Here is a 27,005-nt window from a genome sequence, read left to right on the forward strand (position 1 = left end):
GTGTCACTAAAAAAAGGCGAAGGATCTTAGTAACTGGAGGCTCTGTGCTGAGAGACACCGAGGTGCCCATCTGCCACCCAGATAAGCTCTCTAAAGAGGTCTGCTGCCTACTGGATGGCCGCATTTGGGACATCAGGAAGAGGACATTGGGTTGGATAAAGTCAAACTTGGTGAGCAGTTCTTGGGACCAGTGCTCTTCCTCATCTTTATCAATGATATAGATGGTGGGATTGAGTGCACCCTCAGCAGTTTGCTGATGACACCTAGCTGGGTGGGACAGCTGACACAGTGAAAAGAAGGAGGGCCATCCAGAGTGAACAGGCTCAAAAAGTGGGCATATGAGAATCTACTGAGGTTCAGCAAGGCCAAGTGAGGGTGATACACTTAGGTCAGGGCAATCCTGGATATGAGCACAGACAGCAGAAGAATTCCTTGAGAGCAGCACTGCGGAGAAGGACTTGGTGGCTGCGGTGGCTGAAAAGCCACGCACGAGGCAGCAGTGTCCATCTGGGGCCCGGAAAGCCAACGGCATCCTGGGCTGCACCAACAGAGGGGTGGCAGCGGGCAGGGAGGGGACTGTCCCCTCTGCTCTGCCCTCGTGAGGCCCCAGCTGCAGCGCTGCGTCCAGGCCTGGGGCCCCCAGCACAGGAAGGGTGCGGAGCTGCTGGAGCGGGGCAGAGGAGGGCACGGAAATGCTGCGAGGGCTGCAGCACCTCTGCTATGGAGACAGGCTGAGGAGCTGGGGGTGTTCAGCCTGGGGAAGAGAAGGCTGCGGGGAGACCTCACTGCGGCCTTCCAGGACAGGAGGGGAGCTCACAAACAGGAGGAAGACCATCTTTTACATGGGCAGATAGAGATAGGAAAGGGGGGAGTGGCTTTAAACTAAAACAGGAAATATTTAGGTTAAATGTTTGGAGGAAATTCTTCACTCAGGAGTGCTGAGGCACTGGAACATGTTGCCCCGAGAGGTTGTGGATGCCCCATCCCTGGAGTCATTCAAGGCCAGGTTGGATGGCATTCTGGGCAGCCTGACCTAGTAGCTGACAACCCTGCCCACGACAGCAGGATTAGAACGAGATGATCTTTAAGTTCCCCTCCAACCTAAGCCATTCTATGATTCTATGATTCTATAAGACCTAGAGGGTCCATTCTTGGCACTGATTTGGGACAGTGCTACTAAGGATGTGATGGAGAACATAAAAAATCATGCTGGAAAGTGCAGGCTGGGAGAAAAGGTGGAAGAAAATTTGTTCCCTCCCTGAAGTATTGTGTGATATGCATCCTTTTTTGCTGGCCCAGTCTCTGCAGGATCTGGCTCTAAAACCAAGCTCTAAGCCTGACTGTAGGATAATGCATCTCTCCTGCTTCTGTCCTGGATGCTACTGCAGAGAAATGCAGAAAAAAAAGAGGTGAGAAAAAAGACCACTGTCCACTCCATACCTTTCTTGCTGTGCTTTGTCTTTGGGCCATAAGGTAGTGCTGGGAGCAGTGTAAATTTGGGGTTTTGTGGGTAGCAGTGGTGGTAGAAGTATTGTTAGCAACTGATGCTCAGAAAGAACTCCATGCAGTTTGGAAGGAGTTGTCACAGGGAAAAGGGATTTGGCAATGGAAAGAGCATTCACCAGAATCCCCTCCAGCTTAGTTTGTCAACTGTAGCATAGTGACAGGGCAAGATGCTTCAGGAGAAGACCTGAGAAACCTGCCACCTCCCACACAAATTCCTTTATTGCTCGCTTCATTCCTACTCCAGAGCCGTAGATTATAATTTTACTCTGTCTACCCCATCGTAACTTTACTCTTTCTCTTAATCGAAGTTTAAATGAGTCCTACTCAGCCCTCCCATAGGAAGAGGGTCATTGGTTTTCTTTAATCCAGCAATGAAATAAGGCTGCTTATTCATTCCTGGCTCCTCTCCACAATTCTCTCTTGCAGGAAACACTTCTGGTAGGCTGCAGTTAGAGTGTGCAGCACATCTCTCTGCTGCACTGCTATGAGTCAATGTGAGTTCAACCTTTGGAAAATCGTGTCTTGAAGGCCAGAGGCATTTGTTTGTCCTCTCCTTAAATGTCTTTCAGTGACACGTCACAGCACTGCAGCCCATCACTGAGAGCCCTGATGGCCCGGTGAGTACCTAACAGGATAAAAAAGAACATGAAATATTCTGATGTCCACAGTAATGGGGTTAAAGGAGGTCTGCTGGAGACAACTTCATCTTCAGATGACTTTTGACTGTGCTAGTACTGTGATGTCTTATCATCATGGTCCCTAATGTTTTTAAGGTGTAAATGTTAATAACAATTCTTCATGGCGAATCCTACAGTTGTTTGTTTGTTTGTTTGTTTGTTTTTCTGTTTGTGGCTGTTTGTCATGGACTCTTGTCGTTTCCTATCTTTCTTCATCTGCACGCTCCGAAAACAAAAACAACAAATACTCAGCCTCCTGCTTCTGTAAGAGATTTCCACTTTAGCATTTTAAACATGATGCCAGAAGTGGTAGGTTCACCTCAGCATTATGGGAGAAGGGGCAGATAATTCAGGTAGAAAACAAGAATGTTGTTGGAGTACGCAGAGGGAAAATTAGAAAGGCAAAAGCTCAGCAAGGACTTCATGTGGCCACCATAGTAAATGATTAAAAATTTATTACAAATATATTAACAGCAAGAGGAGGGCCAAGGAGAATGTCCATCCTCTGCTGGACACAGGGGGAAATACTATCGCCGAAGATGAGAAAAAGGCAGAGGTTCTCAATGCCCTCTTCTGTCTTTAACAGTCAGAATAGTTATCCTCAGGGAACCCAGCCCCCTGAGCTGGAAGGCAGCAATAGGGAGCAGAACGACCCCCACACCATTCAGGAGGAAACAGCAACCTGCTGCTCCAGCTGGCTTGCCACAAGTCCGTGGGGCTGGATGAGACCCACTTGAGGGTGCTGAGGGAGCTGTTGGAAGTGCTCACCAAGCCACTCTTCATCATATGTCAGCAGTCCTGGTCAGTGGGAGAGCTCCAAAGAGACAGGAGACTGCCTATGAGACACCCATTTACAAGAAAGGTTGGAAGGAGGACCCGGGGAACTCCAGGCTTGTCAGCCTGGATGGAGCAGATCATATTGAAAGTGATCACTCGGCATGTGCGGGACTGAATGCAAGTGTGGTAATCCAAGTTGGGAGAAAGTACTGCTGGGCGTGAGGGCAGGAGGGCCCTACAGAGGGATCTGGACAAACTGCATCAAGGGGCTGAGGCCAATGGGATGAAATTGAACAAGACCACGTACCAGATCCTGCACTTTGGTCACAAGCCCATGCATCGCTACAGGCTTGGGGCAGAGAGGCTGGCAAGCTGTGCAGAGGAAAAGGATCTGGGGGGTCTTTATGTAGAAAACCCAGTCTGTGAGTGACACTAAATCACCCTATTGCTGCCCAACATATGGTTCTTACCCACAGGCCACTCCCAAGCCCAAAATACACCCCTTACCCAGCACGTATGCCAGCAATACATACATCTGTATCTCTTTTTGTGATTGTGTGAAGCAGTTTCTTGAAGTTTTTTGGGGTTGCTTTTTGAGGTACAACCACAGTGAAATGGCTGTGAGGGTGCTACAGCCTATTAAGGACAGTAAGACTTCTGGTAGTTTTTCAAGCTTTGGTCAAAATTTCCAGCAAAGCTCAGGAGAGCTTTTAGGAGTGACGTGGGCCATGGCTTGATCATGCTGGGGATTCTGCCCCAACAGATGGTTCCCACTCGCATGCCAACCACTCCACTCATTTTTGCCCACACAAATGTATGTGGGACAATGTGAAAGCCAGTGAGGGAAGTACTGAGGTTTAATTTCTTCTCCAGGGAGGCTTATGATGTCTGGATCAGATCACTCCAGTTCACAGAGTGGTTGAGTAGGGCAACTACTCAAGGGATGCAAAGGGATAAGAGCATACGCCCCTCGTGTCTCCCTGGGAAACACGAGGAAATCATGATGGCCCTTGGCCACCCCAGCCAGGGCTGCAAGCACAGGAAAAATTGCTTCAACAGCACAAACACCTTGAAAATCTCCTTTAGCCCCAGCTACCTGCTTCCAACCACTCTGAAACCTGGAGCGTGGATGTGAGTCTACCTGGAGCCAAGCCAAGGAGAAAGGGGTCATTCTGAACCTGCTTAGCAATCAGGTCACTGCTGTCAGCATGGAGGATTGTGCAAGGGACCTTGCTTGCCCAGGCTTTGGAGCATGTCTGTACTGCACTGGAGTCTGCAGCTTTTGTAGTGAAGAAAACTGGTTCTCTGGAAGTTATTTCTCCAGTTCCCATTGTGTAGTAAAATGGATTTGCTGTTCCATGAGTGAAAGCTGGTTGGGGAATGCTGCAGTGATGCCATTCCAGTAGCCTTCCAGCAGATCTCATCACATCTCCAACCCCAGCAAACAGGAACCAGAAGAACAGCAGAGCACAGAATAATTATTCTCTAATCCTAAAATTGAAGGATTTTACCAAATTAGGGTTCTCACTGCAATTCCCAAATTCCCTGGGATACAGAGCTTTCTTCTGTTCAATCTGATGCAAGGATGGATATAGGCATCCAGAAGGACGCAAGGATAGAACCGTTGCAAGAGCAAAATTTTCCATGTCTGTTGTTGTTGGATCAGTGGTCATATGGGGGGATCTTTGTTGAAGAGTCAAAGTTGGCTCTTTGACTTATGTACCAATAAGCCAATGGGGGGGGGAAGTCTGTTTGGAGCAATGCAGAGGGCATGCCCTTGGAGGCAGGGAGTCCAAAGAGCCAGAGTGAAAGGTGTAAGTGGTTTTAAATGTATATAGATGATATCTGTGTAATTAACTAGTCAGATTTAAGTTACACCCTTTTTGTGTGTGTGTGCAGATAATGCCGACGGCTACGCTGTTATCTTAGAAGAATGTTTGTGTCTGGGGATTCATTCTCATCCTGCCAATAATAAACCTTCCCTGGAGTTTCTGAAACATTAATTACAGTTTTGTAACACGCGAGTTTTGCAACGAGCTCAAGGTAATTCTCTGTAGCACCAAGCTTTGACAGAAACAAATTAATCGCTGATTTGAGAACTGACAGTTGCCTAGGCATGAGCACTCAGGACTTTATTACGTTTGTTATGTATAAATAAAATCGCTCTCACCATGTTTGCCAGCTTGCCTGCCTACATACGCACACCCTCTGACACAGCCAGCACCTGGGAAGAACCCATTTCCCCCAGCTAAAAAGCAAGTTCGAACAGCCCCATACAGGACGAAAAGTTGAAAGCAAGGATCTCAGGCATGGCTGCACAATGCTTGCACGTATTTAACAAAACTGGGATGGGAGAATGCTCCGAGCGCTATAAAAACCCCATCCCGATTCCTCCTCCTCTTCCTGCCCCCTCCAACCAGCTCACATTGCAGTGGGAAGGGTCGTTCCCTTGGGCAGGAAATTGCCCATGCCCAAAGGCGCTGCTCCTTGCAGCATCTGTTGAGCCTTTTTGCATTTCTACTGACTTGTGGAGGGGAATTACCTCCCAGCCAGGCACTCAAAGGCTGCCGTTTCTCCTTGGCCATTTGATGCAGAGCTAGATTCCCATTGGCATTATATTTCTTAATTAGCACAACCATTCAAATTACAGTGGCTTTCCTGCAAGCCACAACGTGTTTGGGACTGTGGCAGGTCTTTATAACCACATGAGAAATGTCTATCGTAGCAGTTACAGCCTGCAGCTCACAAGTAGCTTTTCACAGAGGTGTGCTACAAATACAGGTACTAGTTGTGATTTTGAAAGTGTTTTCTCTGTACAACTTCTCTGGTCCTTTCCTTCCTCTTGGACTATCATCCCCTGCTCTCCAGTTCATGCTCAGCACCTCTAATCCTGGTGCTGGTACAGCTGACAGGAGCCTGGCTCTGTCTTCCCTGCACCTCCCTGCAGGCATCTATGGACATGGATGAGATCCCCTTGAGCCTCCTCTATTCCACGTTGAAGGCACAGCCCCTCCTCACAGCAGTCAGGCTCCAGTTCCTGCATGATCTCCATTGCCTTTTGCTGGGCTCGCACTGGGGAGCAGTCCAGGCATGGCCTTACCAGTGCTTAAGAATACATCAGCAGTGAGAGAAAGTACCAATCACAAGCCATTACCATCAACTTCTTTTTATTTTTTAATTTTTATCTGCAGGAATTAATAATGTGTACCCAAGTGTTTTATAGTTAAGAAAATCACTGAGCAATTAACATCAGTTAACATCATTAACAAGGAATCCTACAGAAGCTCCAGAGAACCAGGAGAATAAATCTAACACCTTACTTACATTTGTGAAAAGAAAGCATGAAGATGGGAAGTCCAGATCCTCTAATCTAACAGTCATAAATAAAATGATATAAATGGTACTGTGGGATACGATAGTTGGAAGAGAATTAAGACGAACTAATTAGCAGTGGGCCTTCTGAGCATACAGTTTTTTTGCATGAAAAAAGAAATGCAAGGCACCTCAAGAAGCAGAGATAGGGATGCCCACAGCTGGGTCATGGCAAAGTGCTGCCAGATGTGTTGTCAGAACCACCAAGTCCTTCTCCGCAGTGCTGCTCTCATGAGATCTTCTCACATCTGTGCTCATAGCTGGGATTGCCCCGACCCAAGTGCAGCACCCTCACTTGGCCTTGTTGAACCTCACTGGGTTCACGTGGTCCCACTCTGTGAGCCCGCCCAGGTCCCTCTGGATGGCATCCCTTCCTTCTGTCGTATCCACCGTAGCACTCAGCTCAGTGCCAGCAGCAAAGTGGTGAGGGTGCACTCAATGCCATCATTTGTGTTGCTGATGAAGATGTGAACAGCACCAGTTCTGAAACAGACCCCTGGGGGACGCCACTCATCACCAACCTCTGCCTGGACATAAAGCTGCTGAGCTCAGCTCTCCAGCTGCGGCCATTCCCCTGTTCATATCATGGAATCACAGAATGGCCTGGGTTGCAAAGGCCCACAGTGCTCATCCAGTCCCAACCCCCTGCTGTGCGCAGGTCACCAACCAGCAGCCCAGGCTGCCCAGAGCCACATCCAGCCTGGCCTTGAATGCCTGCAGGGATGGGGCATCCACAGCCTCCTTGGGCAACCTGTTCCACTGCCTCACCACCCTCTGGGTGAAAAAAATCTTATCCACTGAGTAAGTAATTATATGAGCCGCCTTTCGACTTCACCTTTCTCCAGTGTATAGACAGCAAGCAAGCCACTGCCCCGCAGGTCCCATCCACCCCGGGATCCGCCGCGCCTCGGTGCCTGAATACCGCAGCGATGGAGCAGCGCCCACGCGCCGGCAGACGGCAGCGCGGCAGCTCCTCGGTCAGACCCTCTTTGAGGCCCGGCCTCCGCGCCCTGCCCGCTCTGGCTTACGGGAACCTCCAGCTCTCCCCGCGGACTCCTCGCGCTCGGCCCGCCCCGTTCTCCCGGCCAGGCCGCGCGGGGGGGGCGGCGGCGGCGGCGGCTCCCGGCGCGGAACGGGGAGAGGCGGTGCTGCCGCGCCCCGGCCCCGCCCCTGGCCCCGCCCGCCGCCGCCGCCGCCATGTTGCGGCCGTTGGTGCCCGGTGCGGGGTGAGGCCTGTGCGGGGCCGCGGCGGCGGCGGGGCCCGCCGAGGAGCGCCGCGTGGGTGAGTGCCGCCCGGCCGCGCCCCGGCCCGCCCCCCGCCGCTCGCCCTCCGCCTTCCCCGCGGGCACCGCCGCCGCGTGCTGCCGCCCCGCGGGCAGGGCAGGGCAGGGCAAGGCAGGGCGGCCCCGCGTTCCGCCGGCAGCCGGAGCCCCGCGTTCCGCCCGCCGCCGGCGGTGGTTCCGGGCCGCGCCACCGGTTGTTCGGAGCGGCCCCGGCGGCGGAAGGCCCGCGGTGAACAAACTTCGGCGGGGCCGCCCACGTGCGGCCGCGGGGCCGGGGCCGGGCTGACAGCGCGGGGGCGGCGGGCCGGGGCCGCGCCTTTGTGTCGGGCGGGCCCGCGCGTGGGGCGGCTGTCAGCGGGCGGGCGGCGGAGCGGGTCGTAGCGCAATGCCACGCGTGACCCCGCGCCGCGTTCCTCCGCAGGGCTGCGGAAAGTTCGGCGCCTGTGCGAGCGCTCCGCTGCGCGGGTGGGAACCGGGCCGGCGGCCCCACGGCTGGCCGTCTCCTTCTGACAGCCCCTGGCCGGCCGCGCTCCCCTAATGCCAGCTGGCGCTCTGCGTCCAGCCTCCTCCGTCCCATCCCCGCGCCTCCTCCTCTATCCCCAGCGCTCCCCGCACCCCTCCAGGAGATCTCTGCCTTCCTTCGGCCCACGGAGCCTTTGGCAGAGCTCTTCCGTTGTACCTAACCGTTGTCTTGTGGCTTTATAAATATTTATTGCATTCTTTCAAGGCGCACAACCTCGGTGTAATTGCAGTTTCATGCTCTCCTATTAGGTGGCAATCTTGAACTTCCTCCTTGAGCAGTATGTTACATGTTGGTGCGAAGTCTGTAGAGGAGCTGCTGCGGATCTCCCAAAGCCCACAGGAATAGCACTGTGAGCAGAAGGTCTGTACAATGTGGGGCTCTGGGTGTGTGGAGAGATTGAGCTTATGTACTGTGTACTGGGAGAGCTCCTTGAGAGCAGCACTGCGGAGAAGGACTTGGTGGCTGCGGTGGCTGAAAAGCCACGCACGAGGCAGCAGTGTCCATCTGGGGCCCGGAAAGCCAACGGCATCCTGGGCTGCACCAACAGAGGGGTGGCAGCGGGCAGGGAGGGGACTGTCCCCTCTGCTCTGCCCTCGTGAGGCCCCAGCTGCAGCGCTGCGTCCAGGCCTGGGGCCCCAGCACAGGAAGGGTGCGGAGCTGCTGGAGCGGGGCAGAGGAGGGCACGGAGATGCTGCGAGGGCTGCAGCACCTCTGCTATGGAGACGGGCTGAGGAGCTGGGGGTGTTCAGCCTGGGGAAGAGAAGGCTGCGGGGAGACCTCACTGCGGCCTTCCAGTGTTTATAGGGAGACTATATCAGCTTTTGAAATAGGTAGAGTTAGGACGGGGGGGAATAGAGGGAGGATTTAGGTAAGATGTCAGGGGAAGTTTTTTCCGTGAGAGGGCAGTGAGGCCCTGGCATGGGCTGCTCTGAGAGGCTGTAGATGCCTCAGCCTGGGAGGTGCTCGAGGCCAGGTTGGATCTAGTAATTTGCTGTCTTCCCTATGGCAGGGGGGTTAGAACTGGATGGTCTTTGAGGTCTCCTCCAACCTAAGCCATTCTCTGAAACTTGGCTGGACCAGAAGGCCGTGGGCTCTGCTGTGGCACCCAGAGCAAGTTTACAGATTTCTGGGATGGTGTGAAGACCTCTAGGTTCTCTGACTCCTGAAGAAATGAAATATATGTAGTTTCTTCTGTGAGTCCTATGTCATTGCTTGCTTTACTGATCTGTCCCATTGCTTTGCAAGTCTTGGAGCACATCCATGTCTTGTATAGGCGAATAGAGAGAGAAATCTGGCTTCCGAGCTTTGTTTTTTAAGGCAAATCTTTAGCAATGGAAGGATGGAGTAAGGATGGAAGTCCTTACGTCCTGCTTTCCACACAAGCCAGTTTGTGGAAGGTTTGGGCAGAATTTCTTCAGTGTACTTCTTCTGTTTTCTATCTAAGAAAAGGCTTAGAGAAAGTAGTCTCTTGATGGGCTCAAAGATGCATGCAGAGCCTGAAAATGCAGAGTTTCTTCCAAGAAAACCTTATTTCATAATGCTGCAGATACCTCAGGTTTGTTTTGTCTTGTGTTTTAACATACTAATTCATCCAGAGACATAGTTAGGTAAGCAGGGGTCAGAAAGGAACGGTTAAAAGTGATTGGCAAGGTGATTTTTTTTTTTTTTTTTTTTTTCAGCATATAAAACTTGGGTGTTCATGGTTACAGAATGAAATGTCTTCCTCAAGTAGGGATGTGTGTGCCAGAAATCTCAGCAGCTGAGCGATGCCTAGCTCTTGCCCAATTCGCGTGTGTTTTTCCACCCAAAGAAAAGGGAAGCTTCAGATCCATGCTCTTTGCCAACTATAATAATCTATGCTGTTTCTAAACTCATTATCAGCTGCTGATGATTGGAAGCAGATTGATAACCTTCTGGGTTTCAGGGGCTTAACTCAAGGCACAGTTGCCTTACCTCGCTGAAGGAGTGTGACTTGTAAATTGCTGCAGAGCCCTCTATGGACATTCATATTTGTGGTTTAATTTAAGAATGAGAACAAGTTTAAGCTAAACCACAGCAAGCCACTTTTAAGCCAAGTAAATCTCCATAGAGTGTTTTGGAGTAGATTAACCTAAGCAACACCTCCAAGGCTTGTCTATAGGCATGACTGAGCTAATGCTCTAGGACCAGCATGCCTTCCTGTTCTTTGCTGTAGTGATTTCTCCTGGCCCATTTCTAGAAATTGTAACTCCGCCTGGCAGAATGCTGGTGCTGGGAACATTTTGTTTGGTTTCCAAGTGATGTTTGACGAACTTTGTATTTGTGACTGAGTTTATTTAAAAAAAAAAAAAAAAAAAAAAGGCAGTCTGAAATCAGTGAATTCCAGCCTTTTGGGAAGGTATCAAACAGCTGCTTTTCTCCCCTCTGCCTTGTCCAGGCTCTGCTCTCTGCCTTCACCTCTGCTCCCAGCTCTCCCCCTTTTTTTGGGCTCTTGCTACCCCTTCCATCTCCCACACTTGCTGCTGGCTTTGGCAGTGCTGATGCAGCCCAAATCAAGTGAGTGTGGTAGGAGTTGCTATGGGTCTCCTTGCCAAGCAGGAACTGGTGCTCCTTGACTTTTTTCCTCCCTGTATACATCAGCTCATACAAATGCGATTTTAAAATGAAATGTCTTAAAATAATAGCTTATTAGATGTTCAGGAAGTCTATATATATTGCACCAATGTTTTGGTTAGATGTGCAAGCAAATCCAGCATTCCTTATAGTAATGAAATGTGCAAGTGATTCTGTGCTGTCAGTTTTTATCATGGATCTGCTCAGAGCTTGATTACTGTTGTCGCAGGTCTCTGTGGCTGGTGTTTAAGCCCCAATCCCTTCTGGAGGGCTTGTGAGGAGAGCTGTCTAGGAACGTCATTTCTTGTTATGATTTGGATACAATCCTTTGCTCTGTCTATGGGCAGTTTTGCCTGATGGCATCATTACTTAATTAATGAGGATTACTTAATTAATCAGGATTGCTTCCTGATTCAGATAACCCCTGCTTGGTTTACAGTGCTTTGAGCTGTAATATAACTGAAATATTTACTGTAGACTTGTATTATTTAAATTGCCCTGGGTAGGAAGTCATCTCACCTTTCAGGCTTATTTCTTATGGTTCACCTCTTTACTTCCTGCTTTCTTCCTTGAAGCAAGACTGAATTCTTTACATACAACAATCTCTTGAGAAATCAGCAGTCACTGTTGCTTTTTAGCTCTCCTTTCCTTCCTCGTCCCTCCCTGCACACCTTCCCCCACTCACATACAACCCCACCTCTCTTTCTCCCTCCCTCCTCCCTCCCCCCCCCCAAAAAAAAAGCCTAAAACAACCACAAATGCAGTAATGCATTTCAGAATCTTTTTTGTTGAGGTTTATGATGACAGTTATTCTTGGAGCTATAAGGTATGGGTGAAAGAATGTCCATGTCTACATGGACTTGATGGACCAGGTGGACCAGGGTTGGTGAAGTGCTGCTGTCTCCCACTGCTTTTCCTGCAGTGCCTTGAATAACTCTGGAGGGGCCAAGTTGTGTGAGACAGGATTTGTATAACTCCTGTCACTTGTCAACTGCCTCTGCATCTCAAGGGTGAGGACGAGGCAGCAGTTAAAAACTAAAGCTAGTGGGAGACCTTTGATTGTGTGAAGACAGCCTGGTCGCTGCATCTTGAATTGATACCAGCTGTTGGTGGGCCTGCAGAAGACAGAATGCAATTTTCCCTTCCCTAGGGAGCTTTCTTGGCCTGAATACCTTTGTGCTAAGGAAGCTAGACTCCACAGAGCTGGTATCTTTTGTGTAAGCAGTCAGTCTTGGAGCAATTGAAATGGAAGCTGAAGTGTCTGCAGCAGATGTCCCTAGATGTGTTAATGTTTAGGGTACTTGTGGTTTTTTATGTTTGACTTGCTTGCATTGACACCTTACGAGGTTTGTTCTTGAGAGAAATATACCTGACAAAGTATTTTGCTTTTAATTGTAGCTTTCACTATGGGGGACATGAAAACCCCAGACTTTGATGACCTCTTGGCTGCTTTTGACATCCCTGATCCAACTAGCCTCGATGCCAAGGAGACCATTCCATCAGCTGGGGAGGAAAACGAGAATCACCTGAAGTCATCAGGAATCTGCATAGATGAGAACGTGTCCTTATCCCACTCTTTGCCCCCCTCCGATGCTCCTGTTGTGAGTGTTATTGTGAAGAACACAAGTCGCCAGGAATCCTTTGAGGCGGAAAAGGAAGGGAATCACCTTGGGACTGGACTGCTACACAATGGGTTTCGTGGGTCAGATCTGCCATCAGAGGCTCATGCTTTGGTACATAATTATGGGAAGTTTGAGTCGACTTTTATTAATGGTGATAGCTCAAGAAGTTACTCTGAAAAACTGGACCAGTCCAAGTCAGAGCCTTTGCCAACTTTTAGTCAGTTTAGCCCCATTTCAAGCCCTGAGCCAGAGGATACATTCAAAGAGAATAGTATTGGTGATAAACCCAAACATGCTCAAACTCCGTATTTTCCACCTCCTTCAATGTATATGCCAACAGGAGCTTCAGTATTGGATCACTTCAGGAAGGTACCAGAGCCCGAATTAAGCATGTTTGATCAATACTGTAAAAAGGAACAAAAGATGGAGATCCACTTCCAGCCAGAGAGCAGGCTGGAAATGAGCAGGAGAGAGCAAGACAAAGCAACTGAGAGGTTTGTGGAGTCAGGAAAGGACTTGGTAGATACCAATAGCTTCCTTGGGGAAGGCTTGGTGTTTGGAGAGCTCCCTCACAGTAATTTAGGAGAAGATAAAGGGTCTGTGCCTGAACTGAACTTGTCTTCATCAGTACCACCTCGCCAGAGGTTAAAGCCAACTCACTCAAAGTTGTCATCCTGTGTGGCTGCGTTGGTAGCTCTTCAGGCCAAAAAGGTTGCATGTGTTCCCAAAGGCGATCAACCAAACCTTATAAAGGAACCTGGTCCTTTTAAAGATGGGACAAAGGGAAGTCCAAAAATGCCCAAGTCACCAAAGAGTCCACGGAGCCCCTTGGAAGTGGTGAGGAAGGCCAGCAAGCAGCCTGAGAGCCCTCGAAGTGTGTGCAGTGACAGCAGTGGGAAGGGTTCTCCTTCCATGGCAGCCAGCTCTCCACCAGCTATTCCCAAAGTTAGAATCAAGACTATCAAGACATCCTCTGGTGAAATTAAAAGAACTGTAACTAGAATTTTGCCAGAAAGTGATGAGTTGGGCAAGTCTTTGGAAGAATCACCTCTGGAAACCTCATCTGCTGAAGAATTTATCAAATCTTTCCCTTCCCCTGACACTAGTGCAGCTATGGAAAGCGAGGCTAGCAAGAATTCAACCAAAAATGGGGCTACCGTAGCTATCCAGCTGTCAAACATAGTGAACCCTTACACAGATGGCTTGAAAGCAGATGTTGCTGCAAATACCGCATCTCTTGTGTCTTTATCTCCGCTGCCAAACTGTGGTGGTGGTGCCGTAAAAGTTGGCGTTGCGGGGCAGCAGCTGAACAAGAAGCAGCACCAGCAGCAGGGTATCGTGGTACAGCCATCCAACGTGACCACCTCCTCCAGCCTCCTTCCCAAAGCTGTGCACTTGGCAAATCTCAATTTAGTTCCCCACAGTGTTGCTGCTTCTGTTACAGCGAAGTCATCTGTGCAGAGACGAAATCAGCCTCAGGTGACACAGATGTCTGTGCCACTGGTGCATCAAGTAAAGAAAGCTGCTCCTGTCATCGTGGAGGCATTCAACAAAGTGCTACACAGTGCCAATCCGGTGCCAATATATACTCCAAACCTTAGCCCTCCACCTGACACCAGTATTAATTTACCTGCCTCTGGGTACTGTTGCCTGGAATGTGGGGATTCGTTTGCCTTAGAGAAAAGCCTGACACAACACTATAGTAGGCGAAGCGTTCATATTGAAGTTATGTGCACTCAGTGTTCAACTATGCTCCTTTTTTTTAATAAATGTAGCTTGCTTAAACATGCAAGAGATCACAAGAGCAAAGGCTTTATCATGCAGTGTTCTCAGCTGGTGATGAAGCCAATTTCCTTAGACCAAATGTTTTCACCTTCTGCGAGCTCTTCAGCATCTTCTACTCCTCAGACTTTGCACTTATCCTCTCCTTCACGTAAACCCAATGCTACTTCAGGAAACGGGGTAGGAATTTCTACTAACACACAGCCAGCCTTGCCTCTCTACCCGGACCCACTGAGACTAATCCGTCAAGGACTTAAGTGTTTAGAATGTAACAAGCAGGCGCAGGATTATGTTGCTTTAGCAGCTCATTACCAGAGAACCTCTGAAGATAATGAGAGACTGGTAAGTCATCATTTTAATGTTATTAGTTAAATCTCTAAATTTGAAGACAGTATCCTCTAGGCGTGGTAGTAGCAAGTGAGTTGCATTGTCTAAAAGAAGTGCTTGGGTGGAACATTTGAGATACCTGCGGGCCCAGGTGTGTGCGTCTGAAGAGATGTTTCAGCATTGCTTGCTTGCCTTCTTTGTACTGTATGCCAGCAAAAAGGGTGTCTTTTATTATGGGAATGAAAGGAAAAGGACAGTAGGGAGACAGTGGAGACTCTTGAACATTAAGGGAAAGTGTTGTTGGAGATTAGAGATCCCATGAATGAGTTGTATAAGAATACCAAATGGTGCTTTAAGCAGGTTTTTGTGCTCTAAGATTGGCTGGAGGAAATCTGGTACAACAGAATTTTCCCTTCACTAGAACCTGCACCGAAGTCTTCATGTAACACTTCAAACACTGGGTCCTGTTTTTGTTTTAAGACTGGTAAAATGTATATAGGATTAGCTGAGAGGATGGCAGCATGGTATGTGTGGTGGGAGGCTATTTTTGGTGTTTTTTCTCTCCCTTTGGACGGGAGAGGGATGAGTTGGTGCTGTGTTGCAGTAAGAAGCATCCATTCATTGGCTCACGAGCACCATTGGTGGCTTCCTTGCTCCAGTGAATACTGCACTGTTATGGCCTCTATCGTCTTCCCAAGCATTCCCTTGGAAGTGCAGATGGATCTGGGTCCCCTCTGAAAATCCAGCTGATGAATAGGAAGGGGATGCTCTTCATTATGTACCAAGACCACCAGTCTCTGCTGTGGCCACTGTAGTTCTGCACCCTCCAGAGCCTCCCTTTGCTCGTTAACCAGGAGTATCAAGGCCGTTAGTGTGGGCTTACAGCAGTCCTTTATCTTTCACTTAAATTCAGTAGCAGCAAAAATAGATTATGGCTGAATGGTTTCTGTGGTGAAAAATGGGAAGGCTGGAAGGGATTGGTGTGGTATGATCACGTTTCTTACCCGAGGCAGGCCAGTGAGCACTGCTCTCTATCAACACTTGTTCTTGCACTATGGTGCATTTCTAGGAAATGTCAGCAGTCTGGAGTTAAATACTTTCAGGTGAGGGGATACTGAGTGCTCTGAAGTGAGCTAAAATGTTAATCAGTCGCATTAAAAATTTATTGTTTTAATTAATTAACAAAAAATTAATTTTTGTTGTGGGATTATCAATTCAAAAGCTCCTTGTAGAGAAATGTCTGGTTGTATTTCTAGACTAGTCTAATAATTTATTCTGTAACTTAACCAAGAGAAGACTCCAAGCCCTTTACTTTGCATTAGAAATAGTGTGGCCAGCAGGAGCAGGGAGGTGATCATCCCCTTGTATTCAGCACTGGTGAGGCCGCACCTCGAGTATTGTGTTCAGTTTTGGGCCCCTCGCTGCAGGAAAGATGTTGACGCCCTGGAGCGTGTCCAGAGAAGGGCAACGAAGCTGGTGAGGGGTCTGGAGCACAAGTCTTATGAGGAGCGGCTGAGGGAGCTGGGATTGTTCAGTCTGGAGAAGAGGAGGCCTTGTTGCACTCTACAACTTCCTGAAGGGAGGTTGCGGTGAAGAAGGGTTTGGCCTCTTCTCCCTGGCAACAAACAGAACCCAGGGAAATGGCCACAAGTTGTATCAGAGGAGGTTTAGGTTAGACATAAGGAAAAACTTTCTCTCAGAGAGTGGTCAGGCACTGGAATGGTTGCACAGGGAGGTCATGGAGTTGCCGTCCCTGGCAGCGTTCAAGAGGTGTCTGGATGAGGAGCTGTGAGATGTGGTTTAGTGCTTGTGGTAGCAGTGGTAGTGAAAAGACAGTTGGACTAGATGCTCTTACACGTCTTTTCCAACCTTGTGATTCTGTGATTTGAGTTAGGTTTGCTAGATGCAAGATGATTTTTGAAGGATTTTTCTGAATGTAACTATTGGGGAATAAAAAAGAAAAAGGGAATATTAAAGCTTGCGAAGCCATTTCCTCCCTATTTTATCTTAAACTCACAGGTGTGTTCTCACTACAGCATTGTACTGAACCTTTTTTCTATGTATCTTCTCTCCTACCAAATACGTCCTGAAATTGGGTGGTGTTGGGGGGTGGAGGAATATGCAGTAGCTGGGTGCCATGCTCAGCTTTTCCAAATTGTCAAGCAAATTTCTGAGGTCACAACTTTCATTCCGGTTAGAAGAAAAGAGGAATGTTGATAGGAGCTGGCAATATTTGAGCAGCTAGTTTCACAAACACTTCCCTAGGCAATCAAACAGGAAATATTCATGTGAAGTTCTTACCCCTCTTGCAGGTAATGTAAAAGCATAAATCCAACGTAAATTTCATATCATTCACTCAAGCAAATTCAGCACAGTCGTAGTCATATGCACATGCTTGTTCTGGAGCATGTCTCTGTTGCAGGGCAATCCACTGGGACACAGAGGTGGTATTAACAGTTGTGAACAACCTCAGATGCAAATCACATCCCCACATCTCAACAGACCAATTATCTAGAAGATAACTCTAGAAGAGTTTGCGTCTGAGTTCTGAGATGGAGAATCTTGATAAATTCAAAGTAAAGCCGTGTTTTGGCTTGCATGTTTTAAAACGCTTTGAAAAATAACAAATTGCTACAACTTCAGTTGTAGCAGAGCAGATCTCCACTGGGTTGTTGCCTGAAGGTTATCATCAGTGACTTTTTTTGATGTCTGCTTCTGGATTATTGCAATAAGATGGATTCTTGAGCAGGGTTGGTGGAAGCAGAAGGGAAAGAGTGCTGTTGGCTGACAATGAGGGGTAAATGTGGAGTATTTGCAGCTCCTCAGTCTGTACTAGAAGATGGAGACCCCTTACCCATGAAAGATAAGCTAGGTTAATTTTTTTATTTTAATGATACTAAATCTCTAATATTAACTGTGATATGTGTGCATCTAGTGTGAGCAAAACCTGAGAAAGTGATCAGGCTTTGAAGTACTCAGTTATGGTGCTTTTATCTCAAACCAAAAAACTGTACAAAAATAATTTTATTTTTTTTTAATCACTTTCCAGAGAACATAAAACAGGGATGCCACTTTGTTTGGAAGGTGTCTTATCCAATAGGGTTGACTGGAAGAAATAAATCTTGTACTTTTTCTTAAGACAGTATTTTCATTTACTCAGTTCCAGGTTGCAGTGATATGACCAAAGGGTGAGCAAGCTGCAGTGAGAGGCAGGAATGATTGGATTGGAGAGGGGGAATGGCTTAAGCTGGCTTTGTTCCACATGGAAACTTATCCTATTTATCCATACTTAAGACTTCTCACCTTAATCGGAATTTCTTACCATCACTTGGTGAATTACTTTGACATACTTGTGCTTCCTCTGTCTGTTTACAGGGGAAATAAGATGATTGAGTTTACTGTTCGTTCCTGTCAGTGGTTTGGAACAAACTTTGTATTATTTCTCTGATCGGCCTTGGGTAAAGTCCATGTTAATGGGATGATAACAGGTAAATGAGTTTTCTAGGAAGGGCCTAAATGGGAATGACTTCAACGTATCCCAGTTCTTTTGGAAGAAGGAGGGGGGATGAATTTGGTCTGGACAGTAGAGGAAGGAGGAGATGAGGAGCAGCTATGAGGAAGAGAGGGTGACCATGCTTAGGAAGGTGGAATGGAAAGACCTTTAGAGCAATGATTGAGGAGAGCTTTACCATAATGTTATATTTTAGACCTTTGGTAATTACATCATGTGTTTTGAGTGGATCGTATCGGTGGATCACAGTCGCTTTACCTTTTTTTGGAGACTTGTAAGACTTGGAATTTTCATGAGTTTGATGAGATCTGTTTACTGTTCTGCTGTTCTTTTGCAGAATTACAAGAAATGGTATCTCGAGTATTTGGTAGGTTGGATTTTGTTCACCAGATGTCATGCTGCCTTTAAATATTATGTTGGTCCAGATGTTCAAAAGATTATGGCAGATGTTTCTTGTAATTTCAGATCTGTTTGGTCTTACTACTACAGCGTTATGTTCGAGAGCAAGTTTTTATTGTTGTTGTTGAGGCAAATATAATTAAATTTATGCTAGGTGATGCCAAATTAAGCTGTTCATACATATGTTCTATAATTTATTTTTGGTGTATGTGTAGATAAAATTTGCTGAACCAACAAAATAAGAAGCTATTGTGGAAAGCTGGGAATGTTTTACAGGAGGACCTAGATGATCATGAAGACAGAGTAGGAACAGGATGAAGCAATTGAGAATCAGGATGTTTGGTCTCAAGAAGACTCTGGATGACCAAAATGGTATGATCGTGCAAGGGATTTGGGTTAACCTGCAGTACCAGTTGGGACCTCATTTGTGGTCCCTGTTCAGTGTTTATCAGAAATAAACTAGAATAAATGAAAAATGACCAAGGAATTGGAATTACGATGTTATGAGGGGAAATTAGAAGACTTTTATGAGTTCAGCTTAGTAAAGATATGATAAATTATGACGGCTCTCCTTCAGCACCGTATTAGGCATAATATTAAGGTGAGGGTTGTGGCACTTATTTTCTTACAGGAATTATATCTTCAAAAATGAATAGTTCTCTACTTGCAGGGATCACCAGAAGTAGCCTGTTCAGCATCAGAAAGCTGTTGTAACCTGTTCAGAACTGAGCTCAAACTCCAGATGAAGAAAAAAGAAATCATGCAGCTCCTGATGTGCTCAGTTTAGATTTGCTTTTCCTTACAGCAGCTTCACACACACTTGCTCTGTGTATTCAGTGTGATGTTTGAATAGTAGAGCTTTTTAAACCTACGGGCGACACTGATGTGAGAATAGACTCACATCACAGAATAATGTGTGCAGAAATTCAAGGTACATTCTGATTCTCTTGAGATCATCAACTGGTAACCAGAGAAGTTTCATATACATTGTTTTTCTTTTGTGAGTTCACCACCCAAAATCCATTGAGGTAGCCAAGATAAGTACAAAATGAAGTACAAAATGTGAACTAAGGACCTCTGATTTTTCTTTCACCTTTGTGCTTTTGTTCTTTCCCCTCTTTTTTTTTTTTGCCTTTTTATTTGTCTAATAAGAATTTTTCACTGAGTAATGACATATCCTGTTTATGCAACACCTACACTGGAGTTACTTAAAAGCAATTTTATTGCTGCCTTTTTTGTTTCTTGTTCCTTCCCCCCCTTAAATCAATGTTTTATAATTTATTGGCTAAAACTTGCCAAAAGCTAGTAAAACCGCATGCTGCAATGGTAATTTCCCAGCAGCAAAGGAGCAAGTAAGAAAGCAGCCATATCTCTGCTATTTTCTCTGTTGTTTTTTCTTCTTTTCTTCTTCTCTTTTTTTTTTTTCCTGCATGCTCGTGTTTTAATTTGGAAAGCAAGAGGATTGAAAGTCAATAAAAATGCCTCTGGTGATGTAAAGCACTGCTTTCTCCATCTCCCAAACCAAAGGCAATGAATGCAATCCTTAGGTACTGATTTTTGTTTTATATGGATGTTTTCCCTGTTTTTTATGGAAGCAAAGGGCTGGAGGATGTTATGAAGAAAGCATGTTGAGGGAAGGAAGCAGACAAAGAGATTAAATGACAGAGTAGGAGTGAGACTTGGTGCCCTGAGGTCAAAGCAGTGCATTGGGATGAAGAGGAGAGGCTAGGGAAGAAGAGGAAGGCTGTAAGCTGGTGGCTTCTGGCAACAGAAAGAAGGGCTCCAGTGACTGGAGTCCTGTGATGGAGGGACATGGGCCCTTTTGGAAGGACAGGCTGGCAAGACAGAATGAAGGAGTTGTCTTCTTTTGTGAAAGCAGCTGGAACATGTGAAGCTCTGCCCGGTGGTGGGTTAAGATTAACAGGAAGATTGCTAAGGATGATATGATAGTGGCTCCTTGCTGTAGGTTGATTGGAAGAACAAGCAGGCCCCGCACCAAGTGTTAGAAGTAGCCTCACGTTTGCAGGGCCTGGGCCTTAAGGGGGGCTGCAGCCACCCAATTCCTTGGGGGGCATCGGTGACAATCCCCTGGCTCAAGAGAAAGAGGAGCTGGTGAGGAAAGGCACTTTGGATTTCATAATCATAAATAATGTGGGAATGTGAAGGCTGCAGGAAGCTCTGGCTGTGGCATCTGTGAGATGGTAGAGTTCAGGATCCTGAGGGCAAAGGGAAAGGTGAAGGACTAACTTGCTGGACTTGCAGGAGAGGTGACTTAGGCCTCTTCAAGAATCTGCTTGAAAGAGTCATAAATCATTTAGTTTGAAAGGGACCGCTGGCTCGCCAAACCTGCCCCAGGGACTGCAGAGCAGGGTGCCCAGGCCCATGTCCTAGCTTTTGAAGGCCTCCAATGAAGAGACTCCACAACCTCACTAGGAAGCCTGTGCCAGTGCTCCATCACCCACATGGGCAGAGAAGTGCTCCCTGATGGTCAGAGGGCACCTCCTCTGTCCAATTTGTGTCCAGTGCCTCTTGTCCTGGTACTGGGCACCATGGTAAAGAGCCTGGCTCTTTCTTCTCTGTCCCTTCCTGCAGGTATTTATGGCTGAGACTCCCCTGAGCCTCCTCTTCCAGGCTGAAGTTGCAGCTCACTCAGCTGTTCCTCACAGCAGAAGTGCTCCATGCCTTTCTTGATGGAGAAGAGCACATCTACCTTCTGGAAGGAGGGCTGAACTCTTGTTGCTGGTATTAGCAACTCCTTAACTGGTCATGTATGAAGGGAGTTGGTGAAAAAGCAAAGTAATTGATAAAGATGCTAGCAGAAGTGACATTTGGACAGCTGTGATACTAGCTTTGATAGGATGTGAGGTGTAAGGAGGTGCAGGGTGAGGAAAAAAAAGCAGAGCTTAGAGACTGATGGGCATCACTGCTGATGGATGGGCAGGATGGAGGGCTATCATAAGAAGAGAGAGGAGATGTGCTGTGTAACCTTAGGGGTTGTAGAAGTGATTGGAAAGTGAGGATGTGAAAGCCCAGCGTCATTCAGTAAGGGATTATCTTAGCAACTGGGAGTTCTGGTTTTGCAACACAAGGGGGACAGTAGGCAATTGGTTTGTGGGTCAAAAGAAATGACATAGAAACTGAAATTCTTAAAATTACGGCTGAGGTTGTGAGGAGAGAGGGCTATAGACTGAGAAAGTTGAGAATTAAGTTTATTTGATGCAGCATTGTCTATACATGAGATACTTAGGCTTGGACTTGATGCATGTTCCCTTACTTGACTGGTTTTAGGTGTCAGTTTGGGTCTAGATCTTTCTTTTAACTAATAACTAAAATTCTATTATATATATATTTTTTTTCTTTTTCATCTGTATGTTGAATATGCTAATGAAATGATACTTAGTTATTTAGAGAGAGCCTTGGGAAGGGATATACAGCTTAGCTATCATGAAGCCCACAGAAGAAATTCTCTGCCCGCATTTCTGCTCACACTGGTTATCAAAATAATCCAAGCCAAAATAGCTATGCAGGAATCTGGATGGCTTGATTGGCTGTAGAGTGGGCCAACAGAGCGTTATGCCAGTGGATGGTGGGCAGGAGGTGCAGAGCTGGTGTGCTGGGGCTGCACATTGCTGAATGCTGTGCTGCCAGAGCTGTGTCACCCAGCTTCACACTGAACGTGCTGAAGGATGCAGGCTGCACCTCGTCCCAATGTGACACTAAGGGAAAGCTAGTGCAGAGTTAAAGGTGAACTTTTGAAGTACTAATTCCTTGCTGATTTTTTTTTTTTTTTTTTTAGAGTAGAAGCATCCTGTTAATCTCCATTACAGTGCTGTAACTGGGATGACTCGGGTGCCTCTTCTGTATTAAAGCAGATGCCTCTGGTGGGGGATTTTGGTTTGAATATATAAAGAACAAGGGCTCTTTAAAACATTTGCATTCCAAAAATATCACTTCTGTTTCCCTCTTGTTTCACTCTGAGTCCTTTTTTTTTTTTTTAATTATTTTTTTTTTTTTTTTTTTACTTTTTTTGTTAGCCTCCTGCAGATTTTCCTCTTCTGCAGGCCAGCTTCCATGCCTTACTGTCAGCACAGCTCCATGTTCTGTGCTGCAGCTCTGCGGTGGTTGTGTCAAGGAGGACTTCTGTGGTCTGGGGACATCTCTTAAATGTGATTTTTGTCCACATCCCTTAACTCTCTATAGCAGTGAAGAGGATCTAAAACTAGTGTAAATCATCTCTGTTTGCACTGAATTAGAGTCCCTCTCAATTTGCATCAGCACTAAGAGAAAGCAAAGGGTTTTGTGCCTCAGGTTCAGCTTCCAGTGGGGTGCTAATGGGGACCCTGCCCTAGCTGGGTGTAGGCTTCAGCTGAACGAGAAAATTGGCTGTGGGCGTTTCATGGTGATGCCTGCATGTGAGAAGGGAGATTGCTCTGACTTTCTGCTCTAGCATGCTGTGCACAGCTGGGCTGGAAGGGAGCACACACAAATGGATCTGCTGTGGCTCAGAGTCCTTTCTGCAGTTGTTTTAGGGCAGCAGAAGGTCAGTGGTGTCATCTTTTTGCAGGCGTTTTCCTGAGCAAAACTGGGCCTTAACTCCAGACTGTGATTCGCAAACACCTCTGTGGCTCTGGGGTTGTGCTTTCCATGCCAGAAGGGTTGGGCTAACGCGGCTTTCTGTGCTTCACTTTGCTTCAGCTGCTGTTGGTTTTGTTGGCTTTTTTTTTTTTCCCCTTCTGAAGAAGCTAATAAATAGAAATGGGAATAAAATGAAGTGGCAGAGCTTCTGAATGTTCTCCTGTCTGTGTGAATGTGACTTCTGGAAGAAGAAAAGCCTGAGTGCTGTGTGGCAGGCAAACTAGAGCTATATAAAACTTGCAGCAAATAACTCTTGATTAAAGTGTAAGTTATGGGAGCATGTGAGAAACACAGACATTACACAATTCAAATCATATCCTGGTAACATGCTTTAGAAATAACTGACTAATGAATGTCTCAGATTGCTGCCAGACTTCTTTGAAGAGTCGTGGAAAACTCAGAGATAAAAATGTGACATCTGGAACCAAGTTACAACTTCTATAAAGCAGGAGTGTTGTAAAAGGAGAAAACGCTGCTCAGTGTCCAGGATGATGATGTTGTTTTGGTGTTTTTTTTAAATCGTATTAATTCTTGACATCTGATTTGTTTGATGTGATTGCTGCTGAGCACTGTGCTGTTCTTGCAGAAGCACGGGATCTGTTCCTTGTGATGGCAGTGCTCAGCGGGCAGGCTGTCACTTGGTGCATCCCATGAAGGCTGCTGTTTCCTGTGTGCGTCACTTGGATTCCATAGACAAGTAAATACAACCTGCTGTCATATTGCTCGGCCACTTCTTCACGCAGTTCTTAGTGGCAGCCCCTACTTGTAATACAGAGGCTCAGTGTTCCATGCCCCTGTGGAGCGCTGTGTTGGGGCAGGTGTTTCTCCAGCTGCACCCACAGACACAGTGCATTAATTGCACCTTATCCTCCCTGTGTCTAGCTTTTTGTTCCCATATTGTGTGGTTCTTGCAGAGCCTAAAGAAATTAACAGTTGGTGTTGATGTCCCCTGCTAGCTAAAATCAAAATGTAACCAGCCTCGATGAGGCAGTTTTTTGGATCTAGTGAGAAAGTATTTCTTGCTCTGCTACAGGGGCAAAGGTGCCTTCTCCTCCTGTTTGTGCTGAGTCTGCTCTAAATACTGGGAGGGATCAAAGTTGAGAAGCCCTCTTCTACCATGCCAAAAAGCTTTGTTTCCCAGCACAAATCAGTTAGGAAAAAATGCCATAAAAGACAATGATGGCTCAGACTGCCTTGAACATTAATTCTAAATTAATTGTAGCTCACCCTTTAACTACTGACCAAAGCACTCTCAAAATATTCCTTGCCCAGAGATCCCGGGGATGCTTTAATTTCCTATTTATGGGCTCAGATGATGGCTCAGTGCTGCTGCCATTCCTTTTGGAATCAGGGGCTCCTCCAGCATTTGGGAAGGGCTGACGTTGTCCTGCCATCGGTGTGCATGGGGGTCCTGCAGCAGTTTCTTGTTGCCAGTTTCTTCTCTCCTACGGAGATCTTTCCTGCTTCAGACTCAATCTGCAGCACCTCAGGCTGTTGGATTGCTTGGCAGGTTCTAAAGTTTCCTCCTTCTCTGGAGCCTAATTTTTTAATCTGTCCTCTGCTCACAGAGGATTTGTTCTAGTGTTCTAGCTTTGTGTTTTATTATAAATGGTGTTTTCTGTTACTTGCAGTATATTGGACAGTGCAGAAGAAATTACGCAGTTCAGTTTTGCGCTTTGGTAGCCCATCATTAGCTGCTTGCTGCAGCTTGTTCTTATGGTTGTGTTAGGAGCAGTGGAGTGCATGGATTTACTGATGACAGAGGAGAGTTTTAGCTCCTACAGGTATCTGCTACAGCTATCCATGTACATACTGATGTGGTGCTAAACTTTATGTATCAAGTAAACGAGGTTTCTGCAAATCTGTACTGCTGTTAAGTGCAGCCCTTCCAACAACGAGAAAAAAAAAAAAAAGGACACTGAAATGGAGACAAAATATCTTTGCATCGTTTGTAATGCCTGAGTATCAAGAATGTCTCACTGCACATTGCTGCACGTGTGGCTTGTGTTCCTCAGAAGCTGAGATTCAGTCTGGTTCGGAGAAATACTGTGGAAGGCAGAAATGTGGTTTTGGGGAGAAGGCTGCCATCTGTCAGCTCTGTGCCGAGTTCAGCAGTATGCGCTTTGAGTTGTAGGACAGGGAGGTTCTTCTGATTTTCGGTGATTCAGATGCAGTCTGGGGGTACTTTCCATCTCAAACATCTCATTGCTGGAATGAAAGTAGTGACTGCATCTTTGCAGGCGGGCAGGAGCAGAAGCTGGGTGCTCCTCTAAACCCGAAGGATTTCTGGGCTGGGAAGAGTCAAGTAGAGAGTAACTAATTAATGCAACCTTTCTTCCATCAGACGTGTCAGGTGTGCCAGATGATGCTGCCCAACCAGTGCAGCTACTGCGCCCACCAGAGGATCCACGCTCACAAGTCGCCGTACTGCTGCCCCGAGTGTGGGGCTGTCTGCCGCTCCGCCTATTTCCAAACCCACGTCAGAGAGAACTGCCTGCATTACTCCCGCAAAGTCGGCTTCAGGTTTGTGAGAAGAGTTGAATGCTGAAGGGGCAGGAGAGAGTGGGAAACTGGATACAGGTTTTGGAAATTTTCCTTAAAGCAGAAACTGAAGAGGATGTAACAGAACCGGCGTGGTTTTCTGTGGGATGAAGCTCATTTGAAATGGGAAATGACTAAGTGAATTTAAGGGGAGGTTTCGGAGAGCAGACATGATTTTGAGGCAGCTTTAAGTTGAAAGGTGCTGGCATTACCTCCGGGTCGCAGGTGGTCCCCTCAAGACTGCTGTTGACAACCAAAAGATTGCAGATCTTGATCTTCCATATCTCTCTGAGGACTGAGTGTATGTCAGTTGTTGCGGACCGAGGGATGCACTTTGTAGGTTATTTTATCTGCAAGCTCTTATTATGAGCTGAGAGGAGTGGGGGAAGGCTCCCAAGGCTCTGGATGTGGTGGTATGTGTGCTTGCCTTGTCATTGCTGCAGCCAAATTGATTGCTTTAATAAAAGACATTGCATTCCCCCACAAGCTGTTCCTGCTTTCTATGTGTAGATGCAGATGATTTACCTGGGAGATGAGTGATGGACTAGGTGACCTTTTAGGATTCCTTAGCTTTTTCTCTGTTTACCGTTAAGTACCACGACGTGTACAGGAAACAGGGCGATTCCTGCGCTCGGAGCTGTTCTTTAAAATGTCTGCCCATTGAGGAAGCCTGCACTGTGTGGCTGCTTCTGAAATCACACCGAAGTTTTCAAGGGCAGTTTCTTTCAATCACAGAGAAAAGAGACATATCCAACTGATTCTGAATTTAATTATATACAGATAGTTTTTTTTTTTTTTATGTGGATCTGATTAGAGGAGGCATAGCCCACAACAAAGAATTAATTCCGTTTCAAATCAAATAGCTGTGATACTGTGGCTGTTTGAAAAAGGAATTAATTTTGGAGAAGGAGGAATGTTGAAAAAAAGGGATGGGAGAAGATGTCAGAAAATGAGCCCTGGCTTTGATGCAGTTACTTGTGCTTTTCAGCATTAGTCCTTACTCTTCTGCTCCTAGTTGTTGGGCTCTCAGTCTACAGCAGAGGATGGTCCTGCTTCTGAAGTGTGTGCCCTCGCATTTTTTTAAAGCATGATTAATTCCAGATATTATAAATCTTTATGATGCTTCCTTAATCCTTATCAGCAATACCAGCTTCCATCCATCCACAGATGTCTAACAGATACTTGCTTTTTGTGCTGGGAGCGTTAACGAATGTCTGAAACGAGGCAGAGTTCAGGAATGGTACTTACGAGGGGTTTACTAGCTTTTACCAGCTTCTCCAAAAGTTGCATTTCTCTTCTTTAATTTGTGTATGCTGGTGCTCATCTTTGGCAACTGAACCCACCAGATAGGGAAGCACTGGCTGTGCCATCCCTGTCATCCTTCCTGTCTCCACTGCCAGACTGGCATCATTACAGTTGTTGAAAACAGAAGAAATAATTTCAAGTTGTAGAACCAAA

General features: G+C 46.8%; 1 protein-coding gene across 3 annotated transcripts in view; it reads left to right on the plus strand.

Moving 5' to 3' along the window:
- Positions 1 to 7,483: 7,483 nt before the first annotated feature.
- Positions 7,484 to 27,005, plus strand: part of ZNF592 (zinc finger protein 592) — a 34,870-nt gene continuing 15,348 nt past the window's right edge. For 2 of the 3 annotated variants that reach the window (XR_014885813.1, XM_085233827.1), the window contains exons 1-4: positions 7,484 to 7,614; positions 8,387 to 8,498; positions 12,129 to 14,476; positions 25,351 to 25,529. Coding sequence is in view for 2 of the 3 variants with exons in the window: in XM_085233827.1 (XP_085089953.1) it covers positions 12,137 to 14,476; positions 25,351 to 25,529 (2,519 nt within the window). In the remaining variant the exon portion in view is untranslated. The remainder of the gene's footprint in view (positions 7,615 to 8,386; positions 8,499 to 12,128; positions 14,477 to 25,350; positions 25,530 to 27,005) is intronic. The other variant, XM_085233826.1, reaches the window with a different exon arrangement.

The sequence above is a fragment of the Meleagris gallopavo genome, chromosome 12 (assembly GCF_905368555.1).
Source record: "Meleagris gallopavo chromosome 12, MGAL_WU_HG_1.1, whole genome shotgun sequence".
NCBI lineage: Eukaryota > Metazoa > Chordata > Aves > Galliformes > Phasianidae > Meleagris > Meleagris gallopavo.